This window comes from Trichoplax adhaerens, genomic scaffold, assembly GCF_000150275.1.
Source record: "Trichoplax adhaerens TRIADscaffold_100 genomic scaffold, whole genome shotgun sequence".
NCBI classification, from domain to species: Eukaryota; Metazoa; Placozoa; class Uniplacotomia; order Trichoplacea; family Trichoplacidae; genus Trichoplax; species Trichoplax adhaerens.
Window position 1 is genome coordinate 1 of NW_002061035.1, and position 14,229 is coordinate 14,229.

The window sequence follows — 14,229 nt, forward strand, 5'->3', positions numbered from 1 at the left end:
ATGGATTTGATACTAATCTTACCGTGAACCAGAATACCGGTGCCGATCGAACGGTTAACTTTAATTCTAGTTTACATGCAAAAGCAAAAATGATTCTTTTGGTAAGTTCATTAATGTTAGTTTGAATTATTTTGTATTGCTAATTATTGCTGTGATTGGGCGTAAAGATATGTTGTTTATGATAACTGGATATGGAAGTAGTTTTGTCATCGATAATTCATTATCAATTTTTTGAAGAGTTATCACATTATTTCTACGGGTAAAACAATGAAAGGTATCATTTAATAGTAACAAGGCAAAAATTGGAAATTATGTTATACAAAAGTAAATATTAGACTGCCTGACAATTTGATAATCTGTAGCGTCATGCAAATAAATGACTGATGGAATAATATTTGCTTTTATATATACATGTACGAATATTCGAGCTTTGTCAATATTTTTCACCAGTTTCAATGATTTTTTTGATTTTTTTGATTGATGTCGTACGATCATGAAAGTAAGTACGTAATTGTAAATATATAGCTATTACATAACTATGCAATGTCTACAGTATTACTCGATCATTTTATGGAAGGTTCTATCAAAATGCATCACTATTTCAAGTTGATAGTACGAAGCCCTGATCCATTCGTCAATATTCACTAAAAGTTTTCGCAAGTTAGATGACGTTACAGCCATTTGCTTTCTGTTTAAAATCGTTCCCAATTCGTCGTAATTTCTTGCTCCATTCTACTATAGCGTATTCTACATTGGCCATATGTCCACATACGTAAGAAAGATTGCAGATGTTTCTGCTTTATTATTTAGATCCCATTCGTCAGGGTTTCATTTGTACATTGTACTAAATTGGATTCCATTTTGCCGTTACATCCACAATATCAAGAAAGATTGTGGGCGTTCCTCCTTTACTATAGAGCTGATATATTTGATTAATTTTGAGCATCTGCTTACTGAATGTATTGCATTTTGAACTCGTCAACTTTCTTTGGAAGGAAGAAGTGATTAGTTGCCTTTGCGGAAAAGTTCACGTAGAGCTTTTATTAAATGAATGATCATTTTTGGGTTAGAGCCAGCTCTCGAGTCAAGAAATCACTAGCACTCGTCTAGGTAGTGACGTTTCAAAAAGAAAATATGTTGAAGAAATTTCCTCCGTCCCTTTCCAATTGCCAAAGGGATTTCCATCTAAGTCAACTACTTCCTTATGATCCTAATGTTAAGAAAGAAAGGAGATTAATCGATGGCCTCAAAGAATATCTAGTACTTGTAATAGCTACAGAACATGTTATGGAAATGCTGAGTAAGCGTGATATCAATAAGTTTGATCCGATTGTGGGAGAAAATGCTAGCCAAATTAGAGCAGTTCAGACAGCCCTTGTCTTCCTTAAGCATCCGTCAGTGAACAACCAAGTCCTTTTATCCAAGATAAATCGAATTAAATTGCAATGCTTAAGCATGCTACAAGATATTGAGCGAGTGATTAAAGAAGGATTTTCTTTATCCAATTTGCTAAAAGAAAAGAATATTGAACTCAATTTAAACTTTGATGAAATTTTCCTAATTGAATCTTACCTGCTTACAAAGGTGAAAATAGTCTTGCCTCCTAGACAAGAAAATCCCATCGTTAAAAACGAGTATACTGATACCAAAAAAATCAAAGAAATTAGCAGTGTAGGATCTACGTTTGCTAATAAGCTAGTAGCTCGATTAAGACAGAATCTATCCGAACACTCAGTGCAATTTGTTCAGGAGTTAGCCTATCAATTAGAGTTGGAAGAGAGTATAAAACAAATGATTTCTGCAGACTTTGTAGTAATGCATCGCAAGCTCAAGTGCACACCGTTCTTTTGGACGACAAAAGTAATCACGGAAGCGGCACTGTCTTATGGTATTCCTATCGTTATGCATGTTCAGCTAAAGAGCAAAGATAGAAATTATCAGCTGGAACATGAGATCTATCTCTACTTTGAAGCGACTTCGTCAAAATATCAGAATGTTTGTCCTTCTTCTTTACAAAAAGAATCTCCAGCGATTGTTCTGCTAGGTAGCACATGCAGAGATTCTAGTAATCTTCCGTCCATAAGCGACTGGACAAAGGAAATAACCACATCAGGCCCAGTTGATTTACTGTTAGCTTATGCAGCAGCACATAGACAATATCCTGATGAAACATCTGAAATCAATATTCAGGACAAAGAGTTTGAATTTTATCGAAAGAAAGCTTTCGAATGGGGTTGTTGTCTACAAAATTCTTCGCGCTTTTTCTTATCGCAGGCATACTGTGATCATATTGAAAATATGCTGCAGGAAAGCTCGAAATTAGAATAACAACTTCATTCTAAGTAACAAGAGCCTTTGTCGATTATCACAAAGTTCATCGTTAGACTATCTCATTTTTTATTGCCAATGATACAGTAGTATGACCATTCTGTAAGTCATAACATGCCTTTATTAAATGTCTTATTTTAATGAAGAAATGTAGTGTATACTGTAGGTATAAGGTGGATTTCAGAATTATGCATTATCGTTTACTTTTTTCCACCATGCCTTGTGCATTGACTTGCGTATTGAATCTATATTGTCTACGAAATTCTTAGCTAATGTCGGTGTAGTGTATTTAGTTTTCACTGTAATTTTTAGACATGTTCTTTAATACAGATATTTTGTTATGTTCTGAATATACATACCTCTACGTGGTATAGACTAAGTGTTTGTGTCGTAGTATGTAGAGTATTTAGTTCTATAGCCTATTTCAACTATGCTCAAATATAGCTTGCCATGTTTAGGTATTTATAGCACCTACAGCCTTTGCTATATCCTACAATCATTTACTATTATAGCCTGTTTATGGTATATGATGTATCTAATTCTACAATCCTCTTCTCTTCATATGTTCTCTCTCTAAAATTATAAATACTGATGATTTCTGCCTCAGATTGGTTCAGTAATACTAATGATTTCTGCCTCAGATTGATTCAGTTACACTTGTTAGTGTTAGTATTCTGCACATGTTACTTCATGACAGCTTATGCGCTGATCTACGACTAACTACCACACTCTATCTAGTTATTCTCTACAATAAATATCTCTTTTTCTAATAACCCCTCGTATCATTATTGTGAAATGCCTAAGGAGTCTACATCCGCAGACTCTTCGAACCCTCCATCACAGTCAGTTATTTATGCTCAGAGTTTTGAATAATAAACCACTTTTTCTTTATTCCGCTTTGTTGTTTATTTCATTAATATATTGTACAAATTAATTAGCACAGTATTTGAAAGAAATTAAATGTAAATGAAGAATTCATGGCAATCTCTATAAGTAAATTAATGGTTTGAGGCTGAAGAAAGCAATGAAATGGCACGGACACCGAATAGCTACTAGCACCGTGGACTACTAAATATTATACCAACGAGAGCATCTAGTAGTGCATCCCAGCACCAAATTGGAGTGGAGTGCCGTACTCAGTGAGAGTACGTTGCTAGTTTAATGCATTTATATTAAGTCTGTCATTACGAAATTGAATTTACTTCAAGAAAAACTTAAACCGGAATAGTTTTTTTTATCGATTGAATTGTCTTAGATTTAGCTTACTTCCAGATGAGAAGGTATTGCAGTTTGTGACAAAATTTCACTCGAAACATGTTAAAATTCATTACTGAAGCTTCGTCGACGATAATTACAGCTTTTCTTAAGATTTACCGTATCTTTAAGAAGAGGAAGATCATTTATCATGATGTTATTCATTCTTATATCTTGCTTAAAATCTACTTTACAACTTACCGGTAAGTATGTTTCTCTATAAATATCGAGAGCAAACGCGCCCATGATTATAATTAGTCTGACTTATAGGTATGAGGTTCATTCTGCAGTTTAGCAGTTTTAATTAAATTTGGATGGTATCCTAATTTATAGTATAAAGCAAAATCTTTTATTGAACACAAATATGTGATAGAATCAGAACAAAATTCGTGTATTTTGCTAATCTTGAATTTAAATAAGATTTACTAGAATCAGATTATCACAGCATCGCCAATCAATTGAACTTCCTTTTAATACATTTCTTGCTTGGCATCGTCCGCATAAATTACCTTCCCTATTGCCAATAATCTATTTTATACATTCAATCTTATTTTTATATAACGAATTCTTTGCACTTGATAGACAATATCATACAATACTGCACTAAGAGTAATCTGCTTGAATTAATTTGCAGCGTGAGCGCGGTATGCAGCAGTGAAGGGATTAATACGTTATTCGCCCATGACTCGTATCCCCCAAAACGAGTATTTCAGCTTGTAAACTAAAACTATTGGGATTTTGGTCTAGATTACCATCCACACAACAAGTTCTCTGCAACATCATCGATCACAAACTTTCGTATGAATACGATTACAATATTGTTGGTAAACCGTTATAGAACGTTATCCTTTATTCTTTCGTGCGTAACGGTAGCAATATCGAAAAGAAAGTTTAGTCTAGAATTTAAGATCCAGTAAACACTCTTTACTATAATACAATAAAGTATCTTAATTAAAAAAATTGAGACATCGACGAATGATTATTCAATAGCCACTGATATCAATACTCGGCATTAATTAGAATGATATCGATTTATTTTATTAAACATATAATTGTACAGGCTAAATCAGGCCCAAACTAGATAAATTCTATATTTGGTTGTAGCCTAATAATTCTATGGGTATATATAAATACTATACAGAAATTTCAACGGAATACAGCTTTGATTTTTTAACGAAGAGGAGACATCGAAAATAATCACATTGTACTGCACGGTAGGTACTGTACACTGTACAGTAGGGGTGTCAAAATCGGAAATTAAAATTTCAATATGGATTGCATTGCTTTACAGCTTACCAGAATTCTTTGCATTTGATTATTACCCTATGTATTGTAGCATCCTAAATTATTAATGATTATTAATCTACTATATAAACGTAGTCGCATTCCTTCCTCTTCGAAATAATTAAGTAATTATTTTAAGCCATTATAAATAGTTAAGCTGATAATGTTAATTTCGCCCGCTAATTTAATTCATTATGCTGATGGACCTTAATTAATTATAACTAACATTCAATATTATCTTTTGTGCCTATAAGAAAAATTTTGCATTTACGTAATGATTTTAACTTTTGGCGAATAAACCAAATTACTTAATGCGTATAACGAGAGATAATTTCGTCGGTTTATGATAAATATTCCTTAACATATATTTTAAATGCATATAAGTCCGTTCAAATATATACCTATAGATATTTTGTCTTTCATTATCACAGTTGCTGCATACTTTTGCGATAATTTTAATTTAATTGTGGCAATCAGCAGTCAAGATGCAATTGGCGGCCACTAATATGATATGTATATAGCAATCAATGTCGCCGCTGTTATGGGCAACAATAGGCATTCTTTTGGTCAAGCTATCTATTTTATACCTGGCTTGGAAAGACGTGCCATGACTAGCCTTACGACACAAGAAACCAATTAGTACTTATAGTCAATATTAGTTTAGTCCGTAAGACCACTTCTGTATACCGTAACTCAAACACACACACACACAACAATTTTTATTGATCATTATCTCACTTATATACTCTATCTGTCGTTATAAACATATTAACTACGTTATCAGCATCTTTTAAATAACAAGTATGCTATTACAGTTAAGTTATCATACATAGGTAATTGTAGGAATAAACAATTTGATACATACGTACGTCTCAACTGCGAGCTCTTTCGAGCTCCTATATTTTATATACCTATTTGAGATTTATTACTATTCTGTTATAATATCACAATATCTAAGTTTTTTGTGTCTGTGATAAGACGATACTAATGCTAATATGTGGCAGTAAAGATTATTCTAAAGGACAAATACGAGTGAGTAAACAAAATAATCAGCATTTTACTTAATTATCATTCTTAATCCAATCAATCATAGCTATAAATGCGATAATACGACACAATTGACAGTTGGCGTAAGCGATCATTCTGAATCCAGGGGGTTAATTTGTACACCAATCTATCCATCTGGTTTTGGTAATAATATAATTCTTCACTTTTAAGTACATATGTATATGATGTGTAATATCCTTCTATTTTTTTTAGATTGGCTCACTCAACTCCATTTAGCCATTCGCGCGCATTATACTTTGGTATTGGTTGCATTCAATTAAGTTATTATTTCTCCAAAATAACAGCTTCTAGACTAATATTATTAGGTACAGCTATACAACAATAGATACTATACAGCACTACAAGCTTGAATTTCAACAGTAATTACAATTCTTCCGCTTTGAACCTTTCAATTCTTTTGTATTATATCTTCTTACTTACTTTATATAGCGATGACTCTAACCCTAACCCTAACCCTAACATATGGTCTGATATTTTTGAATGGTTTCTAATTAGCGATGCTTTACTCTAACATTATATTGACGTAGTTTGGCAGGGTAGTATAGTAGTTGCGACTATTGGATACTGTTGTCTCGCCTACTCCTAAATGAAATGACATTATCATCTATGTTTGCTAATAAGAGGATTTCGTATATTCGGAAGGCGTATTTATTGTGCTTGCATTAAGCGTGTGCATGCAATGCAGTTTACTTTCTTGAAAGGCATTTACGAATTTTTTCAAAAGTTCCTGATTTGAACAAGCAACAGTCTTTCACCCTCGTATATTTTCTCGATTTTTTTGAAATTTGATATTTGTAGACAGTCTAATCTTTGAAATTATCGGCAATACGATATTTTATTGGTATAAGAAAGAAATTGTCATTAACTTTATTGTGTAAAGTTCGGTTAGCGTAATTCGCTTAGGTGTATTGAAAGTCTTCACAAGGTAGATTGGCGTCGAATTGTATCCTTTCTGGTTGAGGATTAATTTCAGCATTCGTTCAATGTGTCATCCATTAGACTCATAAAATTTCTGGAGAAATTTAAAGATATATATTGCCAGAAAATACCGTACTAAGTTCGAACTCGTGCAAATCCAACAGTAAGTTAATTTCCTGTTTTAGTTAAAACTCTAGTCGAACATCACTAGTAGCCAATCGATTTAATTCCATTTTTACAGATATGAAATTAGAGAAAAATTTTCTGTCTCCTTTCAATAATCAAAGAGATTTTCTCTTAAGTCATTTACTTCCTTATGATCCTAATAATAATAAAGCCAAAAAATTGGAAAATGGTCTCCGCGAATATCTACTACTAATAATCGCTACAGAACAAGCTTTAGAAATCGTAGCGAAGAAAGATATCAACAGGTTTGATCCACTTGTTGGAGAAAATGCTTGCCAAATTAGATCTCTTCAGATTGCCCTTATTTTCTTGAGATATCCAGTAGATAGCCAAGCTCTTCTATCGGAGATAAGCCGAGTCAGAATACATTGCCTAAACCTTATCGAAAATCTGGATCGGATAGTTAATAAAAGACCTATATCCGATTTATTCAAAAGTGATATTGAAATTCATTTAAACTTTAGCGAGTATTTTCTAATCCAATCTTACTTGCTTACAAAAGTGAAAATATCCAAGCCACCAAGTAAAGAAAATCCTCTAGTTTTGAACGAGTATACAGACATAAAAAAAATTGGAGAAATTAGTCACATAGGATCTAATTTTACTAATAAGCTTGTAAGCCATTTAAGACAAAGTTTGTCCGTACATTCAGTAGAGCTAATTCAAAGTTTGGCATATCAATTAGAAATGGATCAGACTGTAAAACAAATAATCTCAGCAGATTTTGTAATAATTCATCGCCATCTCAAGTGCTTGCCATGCTTTTGGGTCAGCAAAGTAGTCATTCAAGCAGCTATTAAATACAAGATCCCTATAGTTTTACACGCTCAGCTCAAGAGCCAAGATAGAAATTATCAGATAGAAAACGAGATCTTTCTTTATTTTGATGCTACCTTAACTGGATATCAGAATGTACCCCTCATTTCCTTAAAAAAGGAAACCCCAGCCATTGTTCTAATAGGGAGTACAGCTAGAGATTTTAACAATCTTCCGTCAGTTCATGACTGGAAAAAGGAACTCATCGCATCAGGTCCTATTGATATATTTCTAGCTTGTGCAGCGACACATAAACAGTATCCCAATGAAATGGCTGGAGAAGAAATTTATAAAGACCAAATTCAGAACAAAGAATTTCAATTTTATCGAAAAAAAGCCTTTGAATGGGGATGCTGCCTACAAAATGCCTCCAGATTTTTCTGGTCTCATGTATACTGTGATAGTATCGAGAACATTTCTTTATCAAGCTTCGAAACTGCAGACAACTCTTGATTCAACATAGCAAACCAGAGGTCGATTACCTTAGAAATGAACGTTTAGGCTACCTCATTTATATCATTATTTTATTTACCGATTTTTCAGATTGGAAAGAAAATAACTAGAATGAAAATATTAGAAAAATTCTCGAAAATAAACGGAGAGCTCGTACACGTATACGCATAGAACCAGTTATAATGCAGTATACTTAGAGTTAGAGCTAGCCGTGACATTGCTAACTATAGTAGTTAAACATTTACCTCCTTAAATAATCGCTTATTCTTTTTCGCACATATGATGCAATAAATTTAGATCTTTAATCGTCACGTTAGTTAACTATTTCCAACTACGACATTTTTAAATAATTTATGTTTTTGCACTTCTAACTTAATCATTTTAATTCCTATAGTCGCGTAACCGTCATATGCGGCACGAAAGTAACGAAATATTTGAACACGATGGGAATATTTTCCCTTAATGGTGCTGTAATTAAGACTATACAGTATGTCACTGTGCACATGTTGTATGCATACATATAGATGTAACTCTATTGCATGAATTAATTATCGAAAGACTTAGGTTAATCGAATTATATAACTTTAATAGCGCTTCTACTGGTAGACCTCATTACCCACTGCAAAGTTCGAGTAACGTGCAATAAGCGTGCAGAGCCTCCTTCGTTTAATTGGCTATTTATTAGTTATTGCTAATTAAAGTTGTTTGCTAGTTGTATCTATAGTAAACTATATAGTTTATTGAGGGTTGTTTCCCTATATGAACCAGTCAATGTTGTGTTACTAAATTACTATGTGTACACCACAAGTTTGGTGGTATGGTATAAAAAGAGGAGCGAACGCTCAGCTTCTCAGTTCGTGATTCGATAGCTTTTCGGCTTGTTACAACTTCCAAATTTTGTAACAAGTACTAGATCTGCACTCAGCAAGGAGACCCAGTAATTAAGTTGAAGAACTAACTTTATAGTTAAAATGAAGAGTTTATATACTTTCTTTATTGTGACCTTTGATCTACTGACGTAGATCACAAGATCATCACTAACAGAAAGGTTTCCCTAGTTTAGTCATTACAAATAGACTATCATGCCAAGTATGGCAACATGAGAATACATATATAGATAACCTTAATATAGTACCATAACTACATCTATATACGCCTGACGTGATAACATCGTGATATTTAACCATATATAGAAAGAAGGTAACATACTAATTATGTAACTATTACAGAACGTGACACGGCTACTCTATTAATAAAAACTATGCTAAACTCTTAGAACAGTCTTATCCCTGTGTGACCGTAAGTAGTATAGGACTACCACACAGTAGGCCTCCAGGTGCAGTGGAGGTAGGAATAAGTAATCAATTAGTTTAGGGTAGTAGTTCTAAGTTAACTTTGTGGCAATTACAAATGAATGTCAATCTGACGTAATGATTAGCCATAAGCGATAGACTAGGAATCGTATTTTTAGATATCGTATCAAAGGAGGTTAGTGTTTTTCTCCCGCCTGCACAGTTAGTGCTTAATATCACTTACACAAAATGATTAGCCATAAGCGATAGTCTAGATTAGATATAGCTACTGGAGGAGATTCGAAAATTATTGGATCAAGCTACTTATTTTCCTCACGCAACGCTGCAATAACTAGGATTTGCTATTAAAAATATTGCATCGAAATTTATCGGATCAAGCTACCTATTTTCCACACGTAATGCTGAAGAAATTACAATTTATTATTGAAAAATATGATATAATAGTTAGCGATTCCTTTAGAAATATCGTGAAAATGATACAGTAAGTCAGGCTATGGATAAAGAATTGTTGATTTAGTACTTTTAATAGTACTGCACCTTCAATTTTGCTATATTGCGACAACGATATTTTGATGGGTAGAAGTCCTATCAGAGATTGGATTTAAATTGAAATTGAATCTACTAATAGCATAATCAAATGTAGGTTCCACAAGACTAAATTCAGGCTGATGTTATATTTATTTATAAGTAATTCAAAGTGATAAGCCGTCAAAATCGATTAATATTAAGTCAGACTACTGCTGGCGTTAGTCAACCTATTTTTATACTAGTTGTAGTACATTTATTCACTTATGCCTCTCTAAAAGTAGCTTACAAAGGAAATATATCTTATTCAAACAACTTGAAGAATAAAAACAGCGAAATCCTATTTACATATTCCGTTTACATTGGTAGCTGTGAATTAAGTCTTGACATTGTTTAAGTGTAACTTGTATAAATAAATAATATTAGTATCTCTGTAAATTTTTTTACTAGAATTTCTCGTCAGACTAATGGAAGACGAATCATGACCGTACGAATAAAGGTCAAGTCGTAGATGCAGAAGTATAAAATTCTTCAATATAAAGACGCATACAAAATTTTATTCTAATGATATACAGCAAGGCATTACTTTTATACAGTTTTGTGAAAAATTACGACGACTAAGCTTTCTAATCTATATAATCACGATATAGTTATTGCAGTATAGGTATGTGACAAAGGCATCATCTATGCTGATCGTGATGACAAGGGCGATCTATATGATGACTGAACTAACGGGCGAGGTATGCGAACAGTTGTTATGGTCTAGGTATGTGACGAAGGTATCATATACCTAGACCATAACCTAGTTTTCATGTTGCGATCACTATAATCTTATTAACAACTGATTAAATGTTTATCTGGAGCATAGAATTTCCTATGGCTATACAGTATTTTAAATTATCAAGGATTTGAAAGATTTATAGTCCTATGCAACAATAGAACTAATCATGCTTGGCGACTTTAATTTATCTTCACAATCCAGGTCATTCACGTTATACGAGATAACTTTGATAGTTATGTTAGTATCTCAAAAATACTATGACAGAGAATACAATTGCTAGCTCAACTTCCACTTCCGTTACACAACATAGCCGTATAACGCATTTTGATATTTCTATAGGGATTTATTCATAGCAAACACGATCAGAATATATTCACTTCCTGCTATTTTTCAAACCATAATAATGAAAGAACAATTCATTCATATTAATAATTGCTTTCGCTATGTTATTTGTTCGTTTCAACTTTTATGAAAGTATAAGCTATTGTTAGCTCTTAAATAGTGTATAAATAGTGTATAAAATAAGATGTCAAACTAATACTGAAATTAATTTTGTTAGATTCAATTATGAAAATAAAGTTTTGTTTTTATTAATAAGTAAATATGATGAAGAGGCGGTGTTTCCTTCCCAGCTTCTTTTATTTTAGTAGTAGTGTAATTTATAACGTCTTTATTGCTATAATCAAAATTTATTTGAGAATAACTAAATTAGCCGAGGTTAACCCTCTGAGGTTAAGATCCTGCTGGCCTTCAGTCATAAACAGTCTTCAAATCTCTCACGTAAACGTAAAGACTAATGATAATACAGACGAAAACAAATAATCGATGTCTTCGTAGCTAAAATTATAATCAAAATTTAAGATTGATAATTTACGATGCACTCGCTTAGATAATTTCTTAACACTTAAATTAATCAAATGCCGTATCTCGATGGATAAGTATTTACCATCATCAATAAATTAAATTCATGTACAAATCTAACAGTAGGTCTACTTCTGAGAATAGAAGACTGCTTATATCTACTATTGTAAAATTTGTATATGCTCAATAAACTATACCAAACTTCTACGATAGTTCTAAAATGAAGTACAGTAATATAATGAAGATTTTAATCCTTTAACATGACCAAATTAACCTTATATTTGGTCCTTTGTTACTTATTCATTATCTGATTTGTATCGTCATTTTATCGATATCGTAAAGGAAAATTTTACATTGTATGGAAAACTTTTACTTACGAGACATTATTGTCGTATTATTTCGTTGATAGTAGATGAGGTGCCAAATCAAAGCATTTTTAATATTTGCAATAGTCTTTTATTTGATTTCCAACGCATAAAATCACAATATTACTTTTGATTAGAAATAAAATGAACGCGGACTGATTAAATTATTGAATCATTCTCGGCGTTAAGAATTACTTAATTATTAACTTTCTTAAGGCAGAAAAAGGATTAAAATGATAGCAAACTGCTTAACAGATTGTTTCTATATGTATATCTATAAGTATCAGATGAAGATAATGTTGGGATGGAGACATCATTACTCATAACGTATTGTTATATTATGATGTAAGTAGAATTCTACACACAAATAAATGAAGATAAATAACCATGCTACTTTAATATATTTTAGGTCGTCATTCACTTCTAGTATACTTATTATGTAAGTATATGAAGCAGGGTTCGATCTACGCTAATAACAGAAATGTCAAAAAAGATTTTAAAATTATCGTGACTATGTCATAGTATGCATAAAACAATTATTTAACAATCTTAGTACACTACTGGAAACATTAACCTGGATGCACACATTTTTAAAGCAATTTAAGATAAATGACTTCTTACTTCTTTATATCTATGACTAGTATCAGAAAATATTCAAAATACACACAAAACATTAATTATAATGGATTACACGAAGGAAATATTGAAAATGGACATTTAGCAGTTACAACAGAACAGTCGTTTCAATTTTGAGAACATAGCGATCCTGATTTGTTTATCAAATATCATATAGACAAGCGGATTGACAACACCCATTGAAAACATACAAGCGACAGAACCGTGAATAATAACTGCTAGAAACGCGTTATTGCCAGAAGTATGTGAAAGTTTTATCCCCATTGCTGCTAAGATCATAGTAGAAAATAAATGAGGGATTCCTATCCCTACATAACAACAAGTTATTAATATTAGCATTTTGTTAAATTTCTTTCTTTTCATGAAATCATCTTGAAGCTGCTCCGATGTCCAAAATCCAGGCCTGGTATAATTTCTTTGAAAGATTATAATTTTTGTATAAGCGATAATAATGATGGTAACAGGAATAACATAAATCAGAGTTGCTAAATGGAAAACATATATTGAAACAGAAAGGTCCTTAGCAGCATATTCACAAACAGTAACTTTGCCAGGGCTCGTAGTTAGAAACACTAGGATTGGTGATGCAATCGATATCGATGCTATCCAAATAAAGATTTGAGTTAAAATGAGAAATTTTTTTTTATGGCATTTATAAAACATCGAGAGTGGTCTAATGACAACGAAATAGCGATCCACTGCGATTAATGCTAATGTCATAGTAGAAATGGAAGTAGATGCATAATTGGTAGTAAAGCTGATTTTACACACAATGGCGCTGAAGTTATAATCTCTCTCAATCCCATAAACGACCAACACAGGAAGAATTGTTGTCCCACCGATAGTATCAGATATTGCTGCCATTCGTATTAGACGATAAGTTGTTTTACGGAAGTTAGGATCAGTAAATAAAATTCTGATCAGTAATAAATTAAATGCTATTCCTAGTATAAATATTGGCAAAATACTAAAAGTAGCGAAGCGGAGAGCCATGATCGAAATGGCTTTAGTTCCATTCAAAGTATTTGAAGTGTTCATGTTTTCTATATTTCCTTTTGTGAACTTGAAAAGTTCGATAGACGGGATGCTATATCCGACAAGGAGAAAATAACTGAGATATAAAATCAAATACGTACGGTATATATATTTTCAATCATTTACAAAATTTAATTGCAGCAATTCTATATTTGGTATTTATCAATTCCCGACGGAAAAATAAGTCAATAAGCGTATGAATAGAACATTTACATCAATATCATTATTACTATATCATTATTATATCATTATCACACAAGAACAGTACATTTTCAGCTACAGCACACCATACAAGGGACCGATCGAAGCTCGTAAATTTATTTAATAGAGATTAATTAATTCTATGCCATAAACTAACCCATTTAATAATACCTGTACTATTTGTTTAACAGTATATAATATCCTG

At 32.3% G+C, this 14,229-nt stretch overlaps 3 protein-coding genes across 3 annotated transcripts; 2 read left to right on the forward strand and 1 right to left on the reverse strand.

Annotated features, from left to right (window-relative positions):
- Positions 1–1,134: 1,134 nt before the first annotated feature.
- On the forward strand, positions 1,135–2,328 carry TRIADDRAFT_62521 (uncharacterized protein; the record flags this gene model as incomplete). Its single annotated transcript, XM_002118447.1, has 1 exon — positions 1,135–2,328. The coding sequence occupies one exon, from the start codon at positions 1,135–1,137 to the stop codon at positions 2,326–2,328; it is 1,194 nt and encodes a 397-aa protein (XP_002118483.1).
- Positions 2,329–7,095: 4,767 nt separating this feature from the next.
- TRIADDRAFT_62522 (uncharacterized protein) lies at positions 7,096–8,307 on the forward strand (the record flags this gene model as incomplete). Its single annotated transcript, XM_002118448.1, has 1 exon — positions 7,096–8,307. The coding sequence occupies one exon, from the start codon at positions 7,096–7,098 to the stop codon at positions 8,305–8,307; it is 1,212 nt and encodes a 403-aa protein (XP_002118484.1).
- Positions 8,308–12,869: 4,562 nt separating this feature from the next.
- TRIADDRAFT_62523 (uncharacterized protein) lies at positions 12,870–13,781 on the reverse strand (the record flags this gene model as incomplete). The annotated part of the gene is made up of 1 exon (XM_002118449.1): positions 12,870–13,781. One exon carries the CDS (start codon positions 13,779–13,781, stop codon positions 12,870–12,872), a length of 912 nt encoding a protein of 303 aa, XP_002118485.1.
- Positions 13,782–14,229: the final 448 nt, after the last annotated feature.